At 44.2% G+C, this 22,081-nt stretch overlaps 1 protein-coding gene across 1 annotated transcript; it reads right to left on the bottom strand.

Annotated features, from left to right (window-relative positions):
• Positions 1-268: 268 nt before the first annotated feature.
• On the bottom strand, positions 269-1,726 carry CHST7 (carbohydrate sulfotransferase 7; the record flags this gene model as incomplete). The annotated part of the gene is made up of 1 exon (XM_080718757.1): positions 269-1,726. The coding sequence occupies one exon, from the start codon at positions 1,724-1,726 to the stop codon at positions 269-271; it is 1,458 nt and encodes a 485-aa protein (XP_080574883.1).
• Between the last annotated feature and the right edge of the window lie 20,355 nt (positions 1,727-22,081).

Raw genomic sequence — 22,081 nt, 5'->3', positions numbered from 1 at the left:
GTGCACCACCATGCCAGGCTGAACTCCACTTTTAAAATTTCCTCTCTCGTCTCTGGGTCCCCCTCGTGAAGAGGTAGTTGGCTAGCTGGAGAACCCAACGCATCTTAATAAATTCTACCAGCAGCACTTTCCACCTCACTGGATCTAATCTGATAGCAAGGGATCGGACCATCACCTCTCTCCCTCCCGTCAGAGGCCATTTCAGCTCTTAAATCCGACCCTTCCTTGGGCACTTACCCGGATCCGCCCCGGGGGCGGGAGTAGGGGGTTACGTGGCGCCTTCCGCCTCGGTCTCCAGCGGGGTCTCCCCTTCCCTGGGCGGCTCCTCGTCGTCGCTCTCCTCTCCACTGCGAGGGTAGGCCAGCATGCGCATGGCTGGGGCGCAGGCGGCCTCCACCTGGCGCACCTGCTCTTGGCTCAGGCGCTCGCGCCAGGCGTGCACGGCCTCGCGGGCGTCGCGCGCCGACAGGTGGAAGGGCCGATCGGCCCCGTAGGCCGCGCCGCGCGTCATGTTGAGAGCGAAAGCGTCGAGCGCGCCGAGCGCCCGCAGCCCAGCGAAGCGCAGCAGGCGGCGCAGCTGGGCGCGGGGCTGCTGCACCAGGTCCTCGTAGCGCAGGCTTAGGTAGCGCCGCCGCAGCCAGGCGGGCGCGCCGCGCGTGAACAGCAGGTCGCGCAGCCAGGCCTCGCAGATCACCTCGAGCGCACCGGTCAGGAAGAAATCGGCGCGCGGCGCGGCGGGCAGCGCGCGGGCCTGGCCCCCCGGGCGAGCGCCCGCGCCGTGCGCCAGCAACACTCGGTGGAAGCGGTCGCCCCTCTGGCGGGTGCGCAGCACCTGGATGCTCTCGCGCAGCAGCCCCTGCCTGGACTTAAGGCGCGAGTTGTGCACGGCTCGCGGGTCTCGGAAAAGCTGCACCACCTTCAGGTTGAGCCCGGGATCGCGCAGCAGGGGCACCAGCACGCCCAGGTCCAGCAGGCGCACGTCTTTGATGACCACCACCGGGTACTTGCGGCACTCGGCCTCCAGGGCGCGCAGAGCCACTGGCGGGCAGCTGCGCTCGCAGGCGGCGTCCTCCACCAGGCCCACCTCGGCGCGGGCGAGGGGCGCGCCGGGGCACAGCGGGGGCGAGCAGATGACCTTGTTGGTTCGCCAGCGGAAGAGGGTGGCGGTGGTGAGGTTGGCCGCGTCCGGGGCTCGCGCGGCGGGGTCCCCCGGCGGCGCGTACAGCTGCAGCACAGAGAAGTCGCAGCGGAAGAGCGAGCGCAGCATGTCTCGCAGCGCGCCCTGAAGGCTCTCAGCATCGCCCGGATACAGCGCCTGCCACAGATGCCACATGGGCTCGTACAAGTAGAAAACGTCCGGGTGCTGGTTAAAAAGCTCCCCCAGGAAGGACGAGCCGGTACGCCAGGTGGCATGTACGTAGATGTGCTGCTTCTCACCGGCCACGGCCTCCCCGATGGCACTGAGGTTGCCTGGGGGTCTGGGGGTCTGGCCCGCGCCCCCTCCAGCGGCGGGTCGCGCCTCCGCGCCCTGCTCACGTTCGCCGGCCGCAGCCGCCTCCAAGCTCCACACTCCCAGGCTGCGCTGAAGGCCAGGACAGTGCCCCACACCCTTGTCCTGGTCGCCGCCGTCTAGTACTGTGGGGACGAGCAGTAGCACCAGCGTGTACAGCACCAAGAGCAGCGCGAACTTGCAGTACTGTCGGCGCCGCCGCCGCCGGCCTTTCATCTTCACCGACCCCGCCGCTCGGCCGGCGGGCGCTCGACCTCTCCCCTCCCACGGAGATCCGATCCCCGGTCCGCTCCTCCGGCCTCTCCCAGCCCCTCTGCGCCAGGAGGAGCGGAGCCGCCAAGCCCTGCATCCACTCGGGAAAAGTTGGGAGGCGGCGGCGGTGCTGGTGACCCAGCCAGTCCTCCCGGCCCTGCCTCTTGAGAGCCGCCTATCCGCGGGTTGGGCAGCCGCCCGCCCCGCCTTCAAGCGCAGTTTCTCCCCGCCTTTCAAGCTCCGGGGTTCGCCCACTGCTTGGTCAGATCTGGGCGGGACTGCCGCTGAGTTGGGAGGCTGGCGAGCCAAGCCAGACCCCACCTTTCTCCACCCCTCCGAAAGGAATCAAGTCTCCTCCTCCTTCTCCTCCTCCTCCTCCTCCTCCTCCTCCTCCTCCTCCTCCTCCTCCTCACTTTTGAGATGCTCAGCCGTATTTTAGTTTTAATTTGAAACAAGGTCTCTCTAAATTGCTGAATGTCTCGCTAAATGGCCGAGACTGTCCTTGAACCTGCAATCTTCCTGTCTCAGCCTCCCAAATACTAGGATTACAGGTTATTATGCATCAGAACTTCGGACAAGGGAGGGACTTGTGTATACAGAATATACAGTTATGGGCCATGCCACCCACCCAACTCCACTGCCCCTTCTGTACCCGGCCTGGCCATCTCTGTCCCAGGTGTACATCTACATCTAGTGCCTCCATCAGACCTGGAGTGGCTGATACAGAGTTCTGGATGGAGAATTTAACTAAGATAATGATACAGGATGGCACATCGCATGGTGGTCTAGGGAAGTTGGGGCGCATTTAGCCGTTTTAGAATTCTGAGTGTTAAGCCGGTTGTGGTGCTGCACGCTTGTAATCCCAGCATTTGGGAGGCTGAGACAGGAGAATCGCAGTTTACAGCCAGCCTCAGCTACTTAGTGAGGTCCTTTGCAACTCAGTGAGATCCTGTTTCAAAATAAAGAGAATGAAAAAGAAGAGAGCTGGGGGAGTAGCTCAGAGGTAGAATGCCTCTAGGTTCCATCCCCAGTACCACACACACACACACACACACACACACACACACACACTTCTGGGTGAGATGTTGTGTGTTGCTTAGAATTTTGTCATTTGAGGGCTCTGCATATTTTAACAGACCTCTGAGACTTGGTTTACTCATTTGTAAAATGTGATTAATGCTTTGTGCTTATGTACCCCCTGGGGCTGAAGTTTTGGTGTTCTTTCCACAGTGTAACCCACACTAAAGCAAAGGACATTTACAGAATCAGTGGGGGGATGGCGAATTTTCTCAAGAGATGGGTGTTTAAAGGGACTATAGATCCAGATGCGGTGGTGCATGCTTGTAATCCCAGTACTTGGGAGGCTGAGATAGGAGATCGCAGGCTCAGCAAATAGTGAGGCTCTCATTAATCTAGTGAGACACTGTTTCAAAATAAAAATAAATGAGCTGAAGGTGTAGCTCAGAAGTAGAATACTCCTGGCTTCAATCTCCAGTACCAAAAATAAAAAGAAATTAAAGGGACCATAAGGGGGACATGTTCCAAAGTGTAAATGAAACTATGACAGGAAATCCAAGAGGTTAGATTAAGGTCAAGTTATTGAAATTCAAAAGATACTCAAAAATAATATTCTGTTCTGTTTCAGTGAGATCATGAACAAGAGACAGAAATCTCTCACTCCTTGGCTAAGGTGACGAAAGATTGATAAAACAGCTGTGTATGGTGGTGAAAGCTTGTGGTATCAGTACTTGGGAAACCAAGACAGGAGGATCCTGTCTTTTAGGATCCTAATTTTTACCATTTCTATTTGGAATATTGATATACCTTAAGATATAGCATTTGGAAATATTTTGTCCCATTCTATCAGTAACTTTTAACTCTGTTTACATTGTACAATATTTTTTAGTTTTTAGGAAGTTTGTTTATTCTTTTGTTGCCTGTGCCTTTGAAATCATATCCAAGAAATCACTGCCAATTTCAATGTCGTGAAGTGTTATGACCCAGGTTTTCTTCTAAAAGTTTATAGTCTTAAGATTTACATTTAGGTCTTTTATCTAGTCTGAGTTAATATTTGTATATGGTGTTAGGTAAGGGTCCGATCTCATTATTTTTCATGTAATTATTATCTTTTAACTATTTAGTGAAAAGATTACTATTTCCTTCACCAAATGTTCTTGGAAACTTTGTCAAAAATAACTGGACCATATATGGAAGAATCTATTTCTAGGCATTTTATTTAACTCCGCTGGTTTATATATCTGCCTTTATAGCAGTACTACACTATTTCAATTATTGTAGCTCTATAAGGTTTGAAATCAGAAAATGTACATCTACTAGCTTTATTCTTTTTTGAGAGTGTTTTGGGTATTTAGAGTTTACATTTCTTGTTAGGATAGACTTTTTCTGAAAAAAAATAAATGTATGATAGTTTTACCTTAAAAAAAAGAAAAAAAATATCCTCTGGTAAGAAAGAAAGCAAAAAGAAATACTGAAATGTTATCTCTAAGTGATCAAGAGTTTGATATCAGACAGATGAATCTGTTATGTGAGATTATCATTGTTAATTTTAGATAAACTGCTATAATATTAGATGTCAACCACTAAGCCAAGCATGGGAAGGAGGGATGGGGAGGGGATGGGGTGGGGATCGGGTGGGGGCTGACTGGGCGATGTGTGCATGTTTGTCTACAAAAGTTTTTTGTATCCCACTATGATGTATGAATACAGCACACCAATAAAAAAATAAAAAAGACCAGCTTCAGGATCTTAGCAAACTCTCAGCAAGACCCTGTTAAAAAAAAAATAAAAAGGAATTGGTGTATAGCTTGGATATAGAATGTGCCTGGGTTGAATCCCAAGTACCAAAAAAAAAAGTAGAAGAAAAAAAAGCAATGAAACAAGCAAGCACCTCCACTATGGGAAGGTGTTCAAACTGGAAAAGTGAGAACATCCACAAAGATCTCTGGATCTGTTTGTTTGTTTGTTTGTTTATTGTGGCACTATGAACCCAATGACAGTCTGTCTACCTCCGAGCTACACTCTTAGCCCTGTTTTACTTTTGTTTTGAAACAGGGTCTTGTTAGGCCTCTGAGAATCTCCCTAAGTTGCTGAGACTGCCCTCCCACCTGCGATCCTCCTGTCTCAGCCTCCCAAATACTGAGATTACAGGCATGTGCCACCATGCCCAGCTTTTAAATTGTGGATATGAGCAGGGCATGGTGGCACACATGGGAAGGTCACAGGTTCCTAGCCTGCCTTGGAAACTTAGTGATGCTCTCAACAATCTAGTGAGACCCTGTTTCCAATAAAGAAATAAAATCCGGCTGGGGATGTAGCTTGGTGGTACAATGCTTCTGGGTTCCATCCCTAGTGTCAGAAAAAAAAAGTCATGGATACTTTACCACCTCTAAAACCACTGTTCCAAGTACTTTGATTTCTAACCATGATCACCCCCCAACCACTTGTTCATATCCTCCCTATTGGCCAGTCTCATTGAGCAATCCCCCACTATCTTCTCAGTTTTTCATATTCAGCCAAGAGACAGCAGAGCATTATTTTAATAACATTCCCATCAATAAACTAAACACCCTCACCCTCTGTCTTCTCATTTTTCATCTAGCAAAGTCCTCCAAATGCTACTTTTGGCTTTCTCTGTGTCTGCAAATACTGTCGCCAAAAAATTTCTCACAAGACAGATTAGCATCAAGATAAAACCATAATTATCAACCTCAGATGGTTCCTGAGAGTCTCAAATTCCATTATGACAGCCGGGCGTGGTGGCGCACGCTTGTAATCCCCGCACTTGGGAGGCAGAGACAGGAGGATGGCACAGGTACAAAGTGCTGGCTTAAGAGACTGTGTTTCAGCCGGGCGTGGTGGCGCACGCTTGTAATCCCCGCGCTTGGGAGGCAGAAACAGGAGGATCGCGCAGGTTCGAAGCCAGCCCCGCGCGCTGGCTTAGGAGACCCTGTTTCCAAATAAAAATGTAAAAATGGGTCTGGGAGTGTAGCCCGGAGGTACAAGGGCTTCCAGGAACCCCAGTACCACCAAAAAAAAAAAAAAAGAGACTGTGTTTCCAAGTAAAAATATAAAATAGGTCTGGGAGTGTAGCCCAGAGGTAGAAGGGTTTCCAGAAACCCCAGTACCACCAAAAAAAAAAAAATTCCTTTATGACTACTGATTTCAAACTCGTTTATCTTCTTAGGCCTAGATTGCCCATCTGGCCCCTTTCTCAACAGATGACCTTAACTACTTTGTAAACAAAAGAATCCATGTCGAACAATCTCTTATTTTTTTACTGCCAGATCCATATATCCACTTACCTGTAAGTGTATCTTCTTTGTAGCAAGTGTATTATTTTCCAATATTAATTTTTTTATAACTTTCGATATGTTTTTTACTTTTCCCTTCTCTCTTTTATTTGTGATGCTAGAGATTAAACCCAATGGTGCTCTACCACTGAGCTCCACCTCTGGCTCTTTTTATTTACTTTTTTATTTTATTAATTTTATTTTAAGATAAGAGTCTCTGCCGGGTGTAGTGTCACACACCTTTAATCCCAGTACCTGGAAGGCTGAAACTGAAGAATGACAGGTTCAAGGCCAACCTCAGCAGTTGAGTAAGGCCCTGTTTCAAAATAAATAGAAAAGGGGGTGGAGTTTAGCTTGGAATTACAATGGTCCTGAATTCAATCCCTTCCCCCCAAAAAATATAGAGTCTTGCTAACTTGCTGAGGCTGGCTTCAAACTTATGGTGCTTGCAAATAAAAAATAAAAAGGACTGAGGGTGTAGTTCAGAGGTAGAATGCCCCTGAGTTCCATCCCAGTACCAAAAATATTTTTTAAAAAATCAGAAATGGATTCCATTCCACCAGGAGTGGGGCAAGAGCTTCTTTCTTCCTTCCTTCCTTCCTTTCTTTCTTTCTTTCTTTCTTTCTTTCTTTCTTTCTTTCTTTCTTTCTTTCTCTTTCCTTCCTTCCTTCCTATGCTAGAGGTTGAATCTAGGGAGGGATTCTACCTTCAAGCTATACCCCTCAGCCCTATTTTATTTTTTGTTTGGAAACAGAATCTTGCTAGGTTACCAAGAGACTGCTTGCTGAGGCTGTCCTCAAGCTTTCAATCCTCCTATCTCAGCCTCCCAAGCACTGGGATTACAGGCACATGCTACCACCACCATGCCAGGCTCAGAGGGTATATTCCTATCTTCTAAGTGTTGCTGATGCTACTGGTCTGAGAACCATGCTTTAGTAGAACGATGCTACACCCTCTAACACCTGTAATTTTGGCTGCTTATAAGACTGAAGCAGAGCCGGGCGTGGTGGCGCACACTTGTAATCCCAGCATTTGGGAGGCTGAGACCGGAGGACCATGGTTCGTGGACAGCCTCAGCTACTTAGTGAGGCCCTTTGCAACTCAGCGAGACCCTGTTTCAAAATAAAGAATAAAAAATAGGGCTGGGGGAGTGGATTGGAGGTAGAATGCCCCTGGGTTCCATCCCCAGTACCGCAAAAAAAAAAAAAAAAAAAAAAAAAGACTGAAGCAGGCAGATGGCAAGCCTGTGGAACTTACTCAGGCCCTGTCTCAAAATAAAATTTAAAAGTGGGCTTTGGCTGGCTGGAGCTTAGTGGTAGAGCACTTGCCAAACATGTGTGAGGCCCTGGGTTCCATCCCCCAATGCTGCAAATAATCCAAAAAATATAAAAGAAAAAGAAAAGGAAGGAAGGAAGAAAGGAAGGAAGGAAGAAAGAAGCCGGGCGTGGTAGTGCACACTTTTAATCCCAGCATTCGGGAGGCTGAGACCGGAGGATCGCGGTTTGTGGACAGCCTCAGCTACTTAGTGAGGCCCTCTGCAACTTAGTGAGACCCTGTTTCAAAATAAAGAATAAAAAATAGGGCAGGGGGTGTAGCTCAGAGGTCAAATGTCTCTGGGTTCTATGCCCAGACCCGCAAAAGAGAAGAAAGAAAGAAAGAAAGAAAGAAAGAAAGAAAGAAAGAAAGAAAGAAAGAAGAAAGAAAGAAGAGAATGACAAATGGGGAGAGGAAAAAAGAAAGAAAAACTAGTTGAGCCTTTTAAGTTTGGGGAGGTTGCTATACAACAAAAGCTAGCTGATACAGATAAGGTGTGAGGGCTTTGATTATATGTCTTAGAGAAACAGGAAAGGTAGTGCACTTTTCTTCCTGGCAATGAATCAGCGCAGAGCAGGAGTCAAGAAAGAATGGCCATGGGGCTCACCTTGGTACAGATGACCAGGGGCACTGTCTCTGCCCTTCCTAGGACCAGGCACAGCTTGAAAACAACAGAAACGCCACAAGGACAGTGATGGCAACATCCTGGGAATGACTATGTGGACCAAAACCCCATGATCTCAGCCTCCCAAGTACTGGGATGACAAGCCTGTGCCACCACGGCTGGCTGCGATGTCACTTTTGCTTGAGTTCTCTTTCGGTTGGGATGGCACACAATTTACCTTAATCCCTAGGTTTTCTCTACTCCTAAGGTTGTACTAAGGACCTGGATCCTTACTGTGTCTGATTTATAAATTAAAATTTATGATAGGTATCCATGTATAAGAGGAAAAAAAAAACAGAGCCAGGCTTGGTGGTGCATACCTGTAATCACAGTACTTGAGGGGCTGAGACAGGAGGATGACAGGTTTCTAGCCAGGCTCAGCTACTGAGTGAGACTCTCATCAGCCTAGTGAGACTCTATTTTAAAATAAAATATAAAGTAGGGATGGGGGGAGCTCAGAGGTAGAATGCTCCTGGGTTCAATTCCCACTACCACAAAAAATAAATAAAAATAAAAAGGATTGGGGGTATAACTCATAGTCAGAACACCCCTAGCTTCAATTTAAAATTTTTTTAAACTGGGGCCGGGCGTGGTGGCGCACGCTTGTAATCCCCGCGCTTGGGAGGCGGAGACAGGAGGATCGCGCAGGTTCGAAGCCAACCCTGCTGGCGTAAGAGACCCTGTTTCCAAATAAAAATATAAAAAAATAGATCTGGGAGTGTAGCCCGGAGGTAGAAGGGCTTCCAGGAACCCCAGTACCACAAAAAAAATTAATTGGTACGTTGTAGTCACACATCTTAACGGAGTACAAGATGTTAGAGGCATACATGCACACATCACTCATTAATCCCTTCCCAATTCCCACCCCATTCCCTCCCCCCAAGTTCAATATTTATTACCAAAAAATGTGAAGTTGCTTTTGATGAAGTGATTTCTGTCACACTTGTTAGTGCACCATCTACCTCCCCTTTTTTTGCTCTGTTCCAACAGAGTAGGCCCCAGGCCCTCATCAGCCAGCATGTCTCCCTCCTGTTTAATCACCCATGTTCTCTCAGCCAGATTATTCCCACTGGTGTGAAAATTGAGCATAAGCCTTTCCCTCTCCCAATCTCTCTCCCCCCATTGGTTGGAGCACTCCTCCAGCATAGAGGCTGCTATGCATACTGCACCTTGGTGGGAATTGGAAGGTGCCCCCTCCAGACAGATGAACAGCAACAGGAGAGCTGACCCGCATTGAAATCAGCACCTCTTCCTTCAGGCCACAGCCCTTGGTCCAAATTTACACTGGGATCTTACAGTTCAAAACTGGGCATGGTGGCATGGTGGTGCATGCTTGTAACCCCCAGTCCTTGGGAGGCTGAGACAGGAGAATCAAAGGTTTGAGGCCAGCCTCGGCAACTTGGTGAGACTCTCGGCAACTTAGCAGGACCCTATCTCAAAATAAAAGAATCTGGAGCCAGTACTTGGAAGGCGGAGACAGGAAGATGGCAAGTTTGAGGACAGTCTCAGCAAGTAGTGAGATTCTTATCATAGTGAAATTTTGTTTCCAAATAAAAATAAAATTGGGCTGGCAGTGTAGCTCAGAAGTAGAATGCCCCTGGGTCAATCCCCTGTACCACATAAAAAAATAAAAGGAGCTGGGGGTGTAGCTCAGAGGTAGAGCACTTTTGGCTTTAGTCCATAGTCCCCCACACACACAGATAAGAAGTTTAAAGGTTGAAAGCTGATCCCAGCTGGCACTTCTGCCAGGCCCCCTTGGTCATTCCTCTTCCTGTTGCCAGTACTACCTCTGCCTGCTCCTCTCTGCTCAACTTCTTGGTAGGATGTCTACACTGTCCTCGTTCTCTCCATGTGTTCATCCGCTCAGTCTTCAACATGCTCCTGTCGGAGTTCCACGTAGCTGCATAAACCGCCCCTTATGGGCTTATTATGACTTCAGGGTTATCAAATGCAGACATTTTTTTCAGGGCTCACCTTATTTGACCCTTGAATAATGTTCAATGCTGTTGACAGCTTCTGCCTTCATGCTCCCTCTTGTGCAACGTCTATGATGCCAGATTCCCCTTGCACCTGTTATTTTCCTAGCTGCACCTTCAGAGCCCAGGGTTTGGGAGATTGGACTCTAGAGTGAGACCACCCAAGTTCACCTGTTAAGTTCATTCTTTAATAGTTCTATGGCCTTGGGCAAGTTTCAGAACCTCTCTGTGACTTGCCTGGAACCTGGGTCTATTGAGATGATCATGTGATTTTTGTCCTTGGTTCTGTTTATATGATGAATTACATGGATTGATTTTCGTATATTGAATCAGCCTTGCATCCCTGGGATGAACCCTACCAGGTCATGGTGTATGATTTTCTTGATGTGGTTTTGAATGCGTGTTGCTAGTATTTTGTTTAACAGTTTTGCATCCAAGTTCATCAGAGATATAGGACTGTAGTTTTCTTTCCTTGAACTGTCTTTATTCGGTTTGGGTATTAGTGTGATATTGGCTTCATAGAATGTATTTGGGAGAGTCCCGGTTTTTTCTATTTCGTGAAAAAGTTTGAGGAGTATTGGGGTTAGCTGCTTCTATAAAGGTTTTATAGAATTCACTTGGGAAACCATCTGGTCCTGGGCTTTTCTTTGATGGTAAGCTCTTTATTGCTGTTTCTATCTCTTTGATTGTTATTGTTTGGTTTAAGTGTTCTATATCTTCTTGACTCAGTTTAGGAAGGTTGTATTTATCTAGGAAGTTGTCGATTTCCTCCAGATTTTTCATTTTGTTGGAGTATAGTTTCTCAAAGTAGTTTCTGAGAATCCTCTGGATTTCTACACTGTCAGTAGTAATGTCTCCTTTTTCATCTTTTATCTTCATAATTTGGGTTGATTCTCTCTTTTTTTTAGTTAGGTTGGCTAGTGGTTTATCTATCTTGTTAATTTTTTCAAGAAACCAGCTTTTGGTTTTGTTGATTTTATGTATTGTTTTTTATTCTCTATTTCGTTAATTTCTACTCTAATTTTAATAATTCCTGTCTTCTGCTGGCTTTGGAGTTCAATTGTTCCTGCTTTTCAAGGGCTTTGAGGTGTATTGTTAGGTTATTTACTTGAAGATTTTCTATTTTTCTTATGTGAGTACTCAGTGCTATAAATTTTTCTCTTAATACTGCCTTTAAAGTGTCCCAGAGGTTTTGATATGTTGTTTCTTTATTTTCATTTGTTTCTAGATATTTCTTGATTTCACCTCTTACATCTTCTATGACTCATTCTTCATTCAGAAGTGTGGTGTTCAGTCTCCACATGTTTATGTTGTTTCTATGGGTCTTCTTATAGTTGATTTCTAGTTTCATTCCATTATGGTCTGAAATGACACAGGGAAGTATGTAACATTTTTAAAATTTGCTAGTGCTCATTTTGTGTCCCAGGATGTGATCTATTTTGGAGAAGGTTCCATGAACAGCTGAGAAAAATGTAAACTCCGCTGTATTTGGGTGAAATATTCTATATGTGTCCAACAGGTCCATTTGGTTAATGGTGATCGTTAGTTCTGAGGCCTCTTTACTGACCCTTTGTTTGGAAGATCGGTCTAGTGTTGTGAGAGGTGTGTTGAAGTCTCCCAGTATTATTGTGTTGGGATTTATATGTGACTTCATATCACAAGGAGTTTGATTTATGAAAGTAGCTGCACCTGTGTTTGGGGCATAGATGTTTATTATTGTTATTTCCTCTTGCTGGATTATTCCTTTTACCAGCAAAATATGACCTTCTTTGTCTCTTCTAATAAATTTGGGTTTGAAGTATAACTTGTCTGATATCATAGTTGCTACTCCTGCTTGTCTTCGAGTACCATTAGCATGGATTACCTTGCTCGAGCCCTTTACCTTGAGTTTGTTCCTATCTTTACTTGTAAGGTGTGTTTCTTGTAAGCAGCAGATGGATGGATTCTGGCTTTTAATCCATTTTGCCACTTTATGTCTTTTTATTGGGGAGTTGAGGCCGTTTACAGTGTGATTATGGAGAGATAATTTTTAATTCCCAACATGTTAAGATCTTATTTCTGTTTGAAATAATATTTATTCTTCTTTGCTTAGTTGTCTGCTGAATGGGAATTCTTGTTTCTTTGGTTCTGGCATGTATTACCTATTTCTTCTTTGTAGTTAATCTCTTTGAGTATTTTCTCTAGCGCTGGTTTTGAAGACATAAATTCCTTCAGTTTCTGTTTGTCATGGAAGCTTCTTATTTCCCCATCTAATTTGATAGAGAGTTTTGCTGGATAGGAAATTTTTTGCTGGAAGTTGTTTCTTTCAGAGTTTAGAATATGTTACTCCAAGCCCTTCTGGCTCTCATGACTTGGTTTGGGAAGTCTGGAGTGATTCTAATTGGTTTGCTTCTGAATGTCACGTGACCTTTTGTTTTTGATGCCTTTAAGATTCTCTCCTTGGCTTCCACATTGGTCATTTTGACAATTATGTGGCATGGAGAGCCTCTTCTCTGATCCTGTCTAAAGGGAGTTCTATAAGTTTCCTGGACCTGTGTATCGACCTCTTGCTCTGTGTTTGGAAAATTTTCTGCTATTACTTCCTTGAAGAGATTGTTGATCCCTTTGGTTTCACCTTCTTTTCCCTCCTCGATTCCAATTATTCTTAGGTTAGCTCTCTTAAAATGGGCCCATATTTCTTCAATGTCAGATTCCTGCTGCCGGATTTTTTTTTCTAAGTTAAAAACTGTACATTCATTTTTGGAGTGATCATCTTCTAGGAGCGAGAATCTATTCTCCATGTGGTCTAATCTGTTCTTTATACTTTGAATTGAGGCCTTAATTTCAATGATTGCATCCTTTATTTCTTTTTGATTCTCTCTGAATTCTTTTAGAAAGTCCTCTATTATTTCTACAGTTGTTTTCCCGATTTGATCTTCTAGAGATCTCTGAATTTCTGTGTTATCAGGTTCTGATGTTGTGGGGTTGTGGGCATTCATTGCTCCATTGTTATTCCTCTTTCCCATGATTTTGGAAGTTTGTGCCTTTTCTGGGTTCTTCCCTGGGTCACTACGAGTTCACTTAAGGTGCTCTGGATCTCGAGTCTGTGGTATCTCAGTCACCACTACTCCTTTACTGGGTTGTATCACAAAGTCTCAGAGCCAGGGAGTCAATCGACGCTGCTTTAGACCATGGGGAGGGTGCCAGGTTGGGCGTTCTCCTGTGGGGAGTTGTGACTATGATGTGATAGCTCTGCTACCGCCACTCCCACACTGGGTTGGACTGGAAAGATCTCCTACCCAGGGAGACTATCTGCGTAAGTCCCTGGGAGTGCAGTAGTGGGATTTCTCCTCTAGGAGCTGCAAGTCGACTCACGGTTGTTGAGTGCGCTGATGGAGCTGTAGTGGACTCGAATTCGTTGCTGCCGCGCTGGCAGTATGGCACTGCTGCCACGCCCTCAGCTGTGAGGCTGGCGTATTTCTTCTCTGGTTTTGAGCTCGGCTCTGAATCCCTGCAGGGTGTGGTGAGCCCGGCCCTTGGGAGCTTTAGAAGCTCCTTGCTCCAAAAAAACTGCTGACTGCCGCCCGGCTGTTCAGAAGCTGCTCACCTCAGCTCGCTGTCTGCCCCTCCTCTCTGGAGCCTGGTGGCTGGTCAAGTGCGTTGGTCTGGAGCCGTCCGGTGAACTTGCTGCTGCCACCAGCAGTAAGGCACTTCTGCTGCGTCCTCGGCCGTGAGGCCAGCATATCTCCTCTCTCGATTTGAGCTCTGTTCTGAGTCTCCCTCCTCTCTGGAGCCTGGTGCTGCAAGGGAAGATTGAGCCCACGCCGCTCCATGCCACAGCTCTGGCCACAGCACTGTGGACTGGTTTCTTTCTGGTGTCTCGCTTTTCCAGCCCTCTTTTTCTCTGTCCCTTGTATTTAAAAATATGGAATGCTTCACAAATTTGCGCGTCATCCTTGAGCAGGGGCCATGCTAATCTTCCCTGTACCGTTCCAATTTTAGTATATGTGCTGCCGAGCACAGGAGTTACTTTGTTAAGTGTGTTAATTTTAACCTTTTTCTTAGCAGAAAGGAAAAATTAGTTACAGGTAGATCAGAGCATCTTTTATAATACTTTTTCGCTTCTTCGCATTCATAAGATATTGGCTTTCTCACCAGGTGTGGTGGCATACACCTGAAATTCGGGTTGGGAGGTTGAAATAGGACCGCAGGCTCAAGATCAGTCTCAGAAACATAGTGGAACAGAACAACAAGCAATAGGACTAGGGTGTAGGTTGGAATTAGAATGTCCCTGGGTTCAATCCCCAGTACCCCCCAAAAAGAAAGGAAAAAATCCCATAAGATATTGGCTGTCTCTTATAGTGAGGACTGTATAGACTTCTAAGATCTGGCAAAAGGGGGGCAGGAATTTGTCTAGAAAGATTGTTAGGCTAGCTGGCCCATGCCTGTCATCCTGCTACTTGGGAAGGGGGGCTGAGAAAGAAGGATCACAGGTTTGAGGATCGCCTCAGCAACTTTAGCTAGGCTTGCAGCAACTTTATGAAACCCTGATTACAAATAAAAAATAAAATAGGGTTGGGTGTAGCATGAAGGTAAAATGTACCTGGGTTCCATTGGCAGTACCCCCCCAAAAAAGCCTGTTAGGTTACCACTGTATGCCATGAACACAGAAGTGGCACAGAAAGAGGGGGAGTCACTTATGTCTCCCTCTGTAAACATGACTTCACTCCTGTGACTCCCTTGGTAAGGTCCTTTTTGGTCAGAGTGGCTACGTAACCCACAGAATTGGTCAAGGCTCCATTGGGGAATTATTTTTGTGTGTGGTACTGAGGATTGAACCCAGGGGCATTCTATGTCTGAGCTATACATCCCCAGCGTTATTTTATTTACTTTTTGTTTTGAAACAGAGTCTAAGTTGCTGGAGCTGACCTTGAACTAAACTACTGGAGACATTTATTTCCCATGGCTTCTCCCATGGAGTTTACATTTTTCACATATGTGTGTGTGCATGTGTGTGTGTGTGTGTGTGTGTGTGTGTGTGTGTGTGTTAGTATGGTAGTACTGGGGATTGAAATCAGGAGTGTTCTGCTACTGAGCTAATGCCCCCTGACCTTTTTAATTTTTTATTTATTATAGAACTGTTGGATGAATACAAGGGCATTGTGCCTCTGCATCACTCCCCCAGGTTTTTTATTTTTTATTTTTTATTTTTTTTAAATTTTTTATTGGTGTACTGTATTCATATATCATAGTGGTATACAAACTTTTGTAGACATACATGCACACATCGCCCAGTCAGCCCCCACCCGATCCCCACCCCATTCTCTCCCCATCCCTCCCTCCCATGCTTGGCTTAGTGGTTGACATCTAGTATTATAGCAATTTATCCAAAATTAAAAATAATAATTTCACATAACAGTTTCATTTGTCTGATACCAAGCTTTTGATGACTTAAAGATAACATTTCAATATTTCTTTTTACTTTCTTTCTTACCAGAGAATATTTTTTTCTATTTTTTTGGTGAAACTATCATATATTTATATATTTATTTTTCAGGAAAAAATCTATCCTAATATGGACTCTAGATACCCAAAACGATCTTGAAAAAGAACAAAGCTAGAAGATATATATTTTCTGATTTCAAACCATATAAAGCTACAATAATTGAAACAGTGTAGTACTATTCTAAAGACAGATATATAAACCATTGGAGTTAAATAAAAGCCTAGAGCTAAATTCTTCCCTATATTGTCAAGTTATTTTTGACAAGGTTTCCACGAACATTTGGTGGAGGAAAAACTAATCTTTTAACTAAATATTGTTGAAACATAATAATTACATGGAAAAGAATAAAATTGGACCCTTACCTAATCCCATATACAAATATTAACTCAAAATAGATAAAAGACCTAAATATAAATCTTAAGACTATAAACTTTTAGGAGAAAGTCTAGGTCATAAAACCTCACAACATTGAAATTGGCAGTGATTTCTTGGATATGATGTCAATGGCACAGGCAACAGAAGAGTATACAAACTCCCTAAAAAATAAAAAAATATATTGTATATCCAAAGACAATGTAAACAGAGTTAAAAGTTACTAATAGAATGGGATAAAATATTTCCAAATGCTATATCTGAAGGTATATTAATATTCCAACTAGAAATCCTAAAAATTAACAATAAAGGCAAACAATACAATTTAGAGATAGGTAAAAGACTAACATAAATAATGAATCTCCACAGATAACCAATCTTAGTTGTCTGTTGGAAGGAAACTCTTGTTTCTCTGGTTCTGGTGTGTGTTACCTATTTCTTCTTTGTAGTTAATCTCTTTGAGTATTTTCTCTAGCGCTGGTTTTGAAGACATAAATTCCTTCAGTTTCTGTTTGTCATGGAAGCTTCTTATTTCCCCATCTAATTTGATAGAAAGTTTTGCTGGGTAGGAAATTTTTTGCTGGAAGTTGTTTTCTTTCAGAGTTTGGAATATGTTACTCCAAGCCCTTCTGGCTCTCATGAATTGGTTTGGGAAGTCCGGAGTGATTCTAATTGGTTTGCCTCTGAAGGTCACTTGGCCCTTTGTTTTTGTTGCATTTAAGATTCTCTGCTTGGCTTCCACATTGGTCATTTTGACAATTATGTGGCGTGGGGATCCTCTTCTCCGATCCTGTCTAAAGGGACTTCTATAAGTTTCCTGGACCTGTGTATCAACCTCTTGCTCTATGTTTGGAAAATTTTCTGCTATTACTTCCTTGAAGAGATTGTTGATCCCTTTGGTTTCACTTTCTTTTCCCTCCTCTATTTCAATTATTCTTAGGTTAGCTCTCTTAAAATGGGACCATATTTCTTCAATATCAGATTCCTGCTGTTGGATATTTTTTTCTAGATTAGAAACTATGCGTTCATTTTTGGAATGATCATCTTCAAAGAGCGAGATTCTGTTCTCCATGTGGTCTAATCGGTTGTTTGTGCTTTGAATTGAGGCCTTTACTTCATTAATTGCATCCTTTATCTCTTTTTGGCTCTCTCTGAGTTCTTTTCGAAGCACCTCTATTATTTCTACAGTTATTTTCCTGATTTGATCTTCTAGAAATCTCTGATTTTCTGTTTTATCGGGTTCTGATGTTGTGGGGTTGTGGGCATTTATTGCTCCAGTATTATTCCTCTTTCCCATGATTTCGGAAGTTTGTGCCTTCTCTGGGTTCTTCCCTTGGGTCACTATGACTTCACTTAAGGTGTTCTGGATCTCGAGTCAGTAGTATCTCAGACCCCACTACTCCTTTACTGGGTTGTATCACAGAGTCTCCGACCCAGAGAGTCGATAGAGGCTGCTTTAGACTGTGGGGGGTGCCAGGTTGCACGTTCTCCTATGGTGTGATATCTCTGCCACCGCCCCTCCCCCACTGGGTCAAGTCCCAGGGAGTACAGTACTGGGATTTCTCCTCTGTGGCCCGCAATTTGACTCACTATTTTTGAGTACGCAGATGTAGCCATACTGGACTTGGTGAATTCGCTGCTGCTGCCGCCGGTGGCAATATGGCACCGCTGTCACGCCCTCGGCCGTGAGGCTGGCTTATTTCTTGGTTTTGATTTCCACTCTGAATCCCTGCGGCATGTGCTGAGCTCAGCCACTGGGAGCTTTAGATTTTCCTTCGCTGAGAAATCCTGCCTGGCTGTTCCACAGCGGCTCACCTCGGCTTGCTGTAGCCGTCTGGTGAACTCACCGCTGCTGCTGGCAGTATGGCGCTGCTGCCGTGTCCTCGGGCGTGAGGCCGGTGTATCTCCTCTGTGGCTCTGAGCTCTGTTCTCAGTCCGCTTTCTCTCTGGAGCCTGGTGATTTTTTTGTTTCTCTGGTGATGGTGTTTTCTGGCTACGAAAGGCGCTGATTTTGTGGTAATGGAGATTGGTTGTTAGCGGGGCTCTTAAGCCCCGCTTTTCTTGGTCGCCATCTTCCCAGAAGTTATCTCTTATTTTTTATTTAGAAATAAATCTCCCTTAATTGTTTAGACTAGTCTCGAACCTGTGACCCTCCTTTCTCAGCTTCCCAGGTGCTGGGATTACAGGCATATATCACAATGCCTGGCTACATTTTTCACTCTTAAATACCATCTCCAGAGTTTTTTTCTAAAGTACGGTTAGTCTCATTTGTTTTTCTTTTCTTTTCTTTTGGTACTAAGGATTGAATCCAGGGGCATTCTACCTCCACGCTACAGCTGCACTCCAAGATCTTTTTTTTTTTTTTCTTGCGCGTCTGGGGATGGAACCCAGGGGCATTCGACCTCCGAGCTACACCCCCTGCCCTAATTTTTATTCTTTTATTTTGAAACAGTGTCTCACTGAGTTGTGGAGGGCCTCACTAAGTAGCTGAGGCTGTCTGAGAACCACGATCCTCCAGTCTCAGCCTCCCAAATGCTGGGATTACAAGTGTGCGCCACCACGCCCAGCAAAAACTTTTTTTTTTAAATACAGGGTCTCTCTAAGTTGCTGAGGGTCTTGCTGAGTTGCTGAGGCTGGCCTTTAACCTATAATCCTTCTGTCTCAGCCTCCCAAGTAGTAGAAGGTGTGCTCCACTATGCCCGGCTCATTATTTCTAGTCCTATCTCAATATCTCCACAAGATATTGTCCCCAAGAACCTTGAATTCATATTTATCCCAAGCCAAACCTTCTATAATTCTCTAAAATTCTGCTATTTCCCCTGGCTTTCTGTTTTGAACAATGCTGTCTTTGCACACCAAGATGCCATTTGATGTATTCTTCCTTCCCTTTTCTCCATATCATGTCTAATCAGTCACTCTAGTGCAGAAAGTCTACCATGTGAAAGTTCCTTAAATATGCCCCCATCGGGCACCCTTCCCATCCCATGACACCACCATTCATCAGTCCACCTGCTTTTCCTCTCTAACTTTGTCTGATCTATCATCTCTAAATTGGTCTCTCTGTTTCTGGCCTCTGTCACCTCCATGCCTTAAAGAGATAGCCTCTAGGCTAACAGGATCAATCCCATGCTCCTGAGAACACTGCACAAAGATTTCTACGGCGTGGTCCTCATACCACAGTGTGCTTTCTAACAGCTTTTATAGTTTGGCCCCAACAAACCTCTATAGTCTCACTTTCCACCACTTCCTTCCTCTTCCATCTCCACCTTGTATTCTGACTGTTTGCACACTGTACTCTGTATATGTGCATATTTGTGTGTGTTACTGAGGATTAAACTCAGAGATGTTTTGCCTCTGTGCTACAGTTCTAGTCCTTTTTTCTTTCTTTCTCTTTCTTTTTTTATTGGTGCACACATATGTAGTCATCCATCTTAACAGAGTACAAGATGGTAGAGGCATATATGCACACATCACTCAGCTAGCCCTTCCTCAACTCCCACCCTATTACCCCTCCCTTTCCTCCTCACGAGTCCTTTTTATTTATTTAATTTATTTTAACTTATTTATTTTTGTGGTGCTGGTAATTGAACCCCGGGGCATTCTACCTCTGAGCTAAACCACCATCCCTATTTTATTTTTTGTTAGAAACAGAATCTTACCAAGTTCTGAAGTACTTCACTGAGGCTGGCTGTGAACCTGTGATCCTCCTGTCTCAGCCTCCCAAGTACTGGGATTACAGGTGTGTGTCACCATGTGTGGCTATTTTTGTTTTATTTATTTTTTGTGGTACTCAGGTTTGGACCCAGGAGTGTTCTACCCCTGAGCTACACCCCCAACATTATTTTATTTTTTTATTTTGAAACAGGGTCTCACTAAGTCACTGAGGCTGACTTTGAACCTATGATCCTCCTATCTCAGCCTCCCATGCACTGGAATTATAAGTGTTGGGGCAACACGCCCAGATTATTTTTTGTTATTTATTTATTTATTTATTTATTTATTTATTTATTTTTGAAACAAGGTCTCACTAAGTTGATGAGAATCTTGCTAAGTTGCCAAGGCTGGCCGCAAACCTGTGATCCTCCGATTTCAACCTCCCAAGTACGAGGATTACAGGTGTGGGTCACCATACAGTACGTTTAACACTGAGTATTCTGCCAGACTCTTCTGGTGTTTACAATAATGCTGGCTGTGTTGCTGCTTCTAAATTCGAACTTCAGGCGTTCACACTGCTGCAATGCCATTTGCTCATATCTCAGTCTGTAATATCAACCCCAATTTCGAGTTTATATATATATTCATTTTAATGAGCATAGCATCAACTAATATAGCCATTAGCATTAATGAGTCTTTTTCTGAGCTCCCATGGGAACTTGAGCCCTGAAGCTTGTGTGTGAAAACACTTCTTATATACTAGTATGCATTTGTATCCTGTCCTGGAAGGACCACTTGCTATACAAGGAAACCTGAAATATAATAAATGTTCAACTGATGTTTGGTTTGGACTAGTGAATGTAATAACCCTTGCAGAGTTGATATATTAAGCTGGAACTAAGAATTATATACAGCCATGAATAAATTTTCTTTTTTGTGGTACTGGGAATTGAATTCAGGGGTGTTCTACCCCCCGAACTACATACCCAAACCTCGTTATTTTGTATTTTGAGACAAGGTCTCACTAAGTTACTGTGTGCTTCAGGCTTTGAACCTGCGATCTTCCTGTGTCAGCCCAAGTACTGGGATTACAGGTGTGCACCACTGAGCCCAACTACATCGAATAACTAATTTTATCTATACACCATACTTTACATTAGAAAATAGAGAAGAGCCAGGCATGGTGGAAAATATCCTTTATCCAGTTTTCCTTTGTTTCAGTGACTTAAAGTTACATTTACGTTTAAAATTAAATTTACATAGATTAAAAAAACTGTTTTGACAGCTGGGCTTGGTGGTGCATGCTTGTAATCCCAGTACTTGGGAGGCTGAGACAGGAGAATCATAGGTTTGTGGCCAGCCTCAGCAATTTAGCAGGATCCTCAGCAACTTAGTGAGACCCTGTCTCAAAAAATATATAGGACACACAGACAGACAGAGAAGAGAGAGAAATGTATTGCTCCTAAATAAGAGAAATACACTTGTATACAGTTGTCCCCCTTATCTGTGAAGCGTATGTTTCAAAATCCCTAGTGGATTCCTAAAACTGTGGATAATTTCAAAGTTTATATACACTATGTTTTACCCCAAACATACATACTTGTGATAAAGTTTAATGAATACATTAAGCCAGTCATGGAGGCACATGCCTGTAATCCAGAGAATGAGGAAGGAGGGTCACAAGTTCAAGCCAGCCTCAGCATGAATTTGTTTCAAGCCTGTCTAGCCTCAGCTACTTAGTGAGGCCCTTTGCTACTCCGTAAGACCCTGTTTCAAAATAAAGAATGAAAAATAGGGCTGGGTACCTCAGAGATAGAATGCCCCTGGGTTCCATCCCCAGTGCTGTAATAATAGTAATAATAATAATAATAATAATAATAATAATAATAATATATAACAAATTAAAAACAGGAGCTGGGGATGCAGGTCAGGGTAAAGTCCTCTGGGTTCAGTCTCCAGTGTTGAAAATAAGGCAGAGTATAGATTAATAATCCTAACAATAAAATTGTAACACTTTATTATAATAAAAGTTAAGTGTAATCTGTCATAATATTTTATAATACTGTAGATCTTAGAAATTTTAGTGTACATTTTTTGTCTTTTTCTCTTTCTTTCTCTCTCTCCTTCCCTCCCTCTCCCTCTCTCTCTCTTTGTAGTACTGGGGTTTGAACCCAGGAATGTTCTACCTCTGAGCAACCCCTCAGTCCAATTTTTTGTTGTTGTTTTGAAACAGGGTCTCACTAAATTCCTGAGACTGGTCTCGAACCTTTGATCCTCCTGTCTCAACCACCCAAGTACTGGGATTACAAGCATGTGCCACAACATGTGGCTTTGTTGTTATTGTTGCTATTTCTCTAAGTCAATAATTTTCACCTGGGCATGGTGGAGCAAGTCTGTATTTCCAGTAATGGGAAGCTAAGACTGGAGAATCACAGGCACAAGGCCAGCCTCAGCAACTTAGGGAGATCCTCAGCTATTTAGGGAGATCTTGTTTCAAAACAAAAATAAGGCAGGTGTGGTGGCGCATGCCTGTAATCCCAGTAC

The sequence above is a fragment of the Muscardinus avellanarius genome (genome assembly GCF_963383645.1).
Source record: "Muscardinus avellanarius genome assembly, chromosome: X".
NCBI lineage: Eukaryota > Metazoa > Chordata > Mammalia > Rodentia > Gliridae > Muscardinus > Muscardinus avellanarius.
The sequence above is the reverse complement of the archived record's forward strand: the minus strand, read 5'-3'. Positions and strand labels throughout refer to the sequence as shown.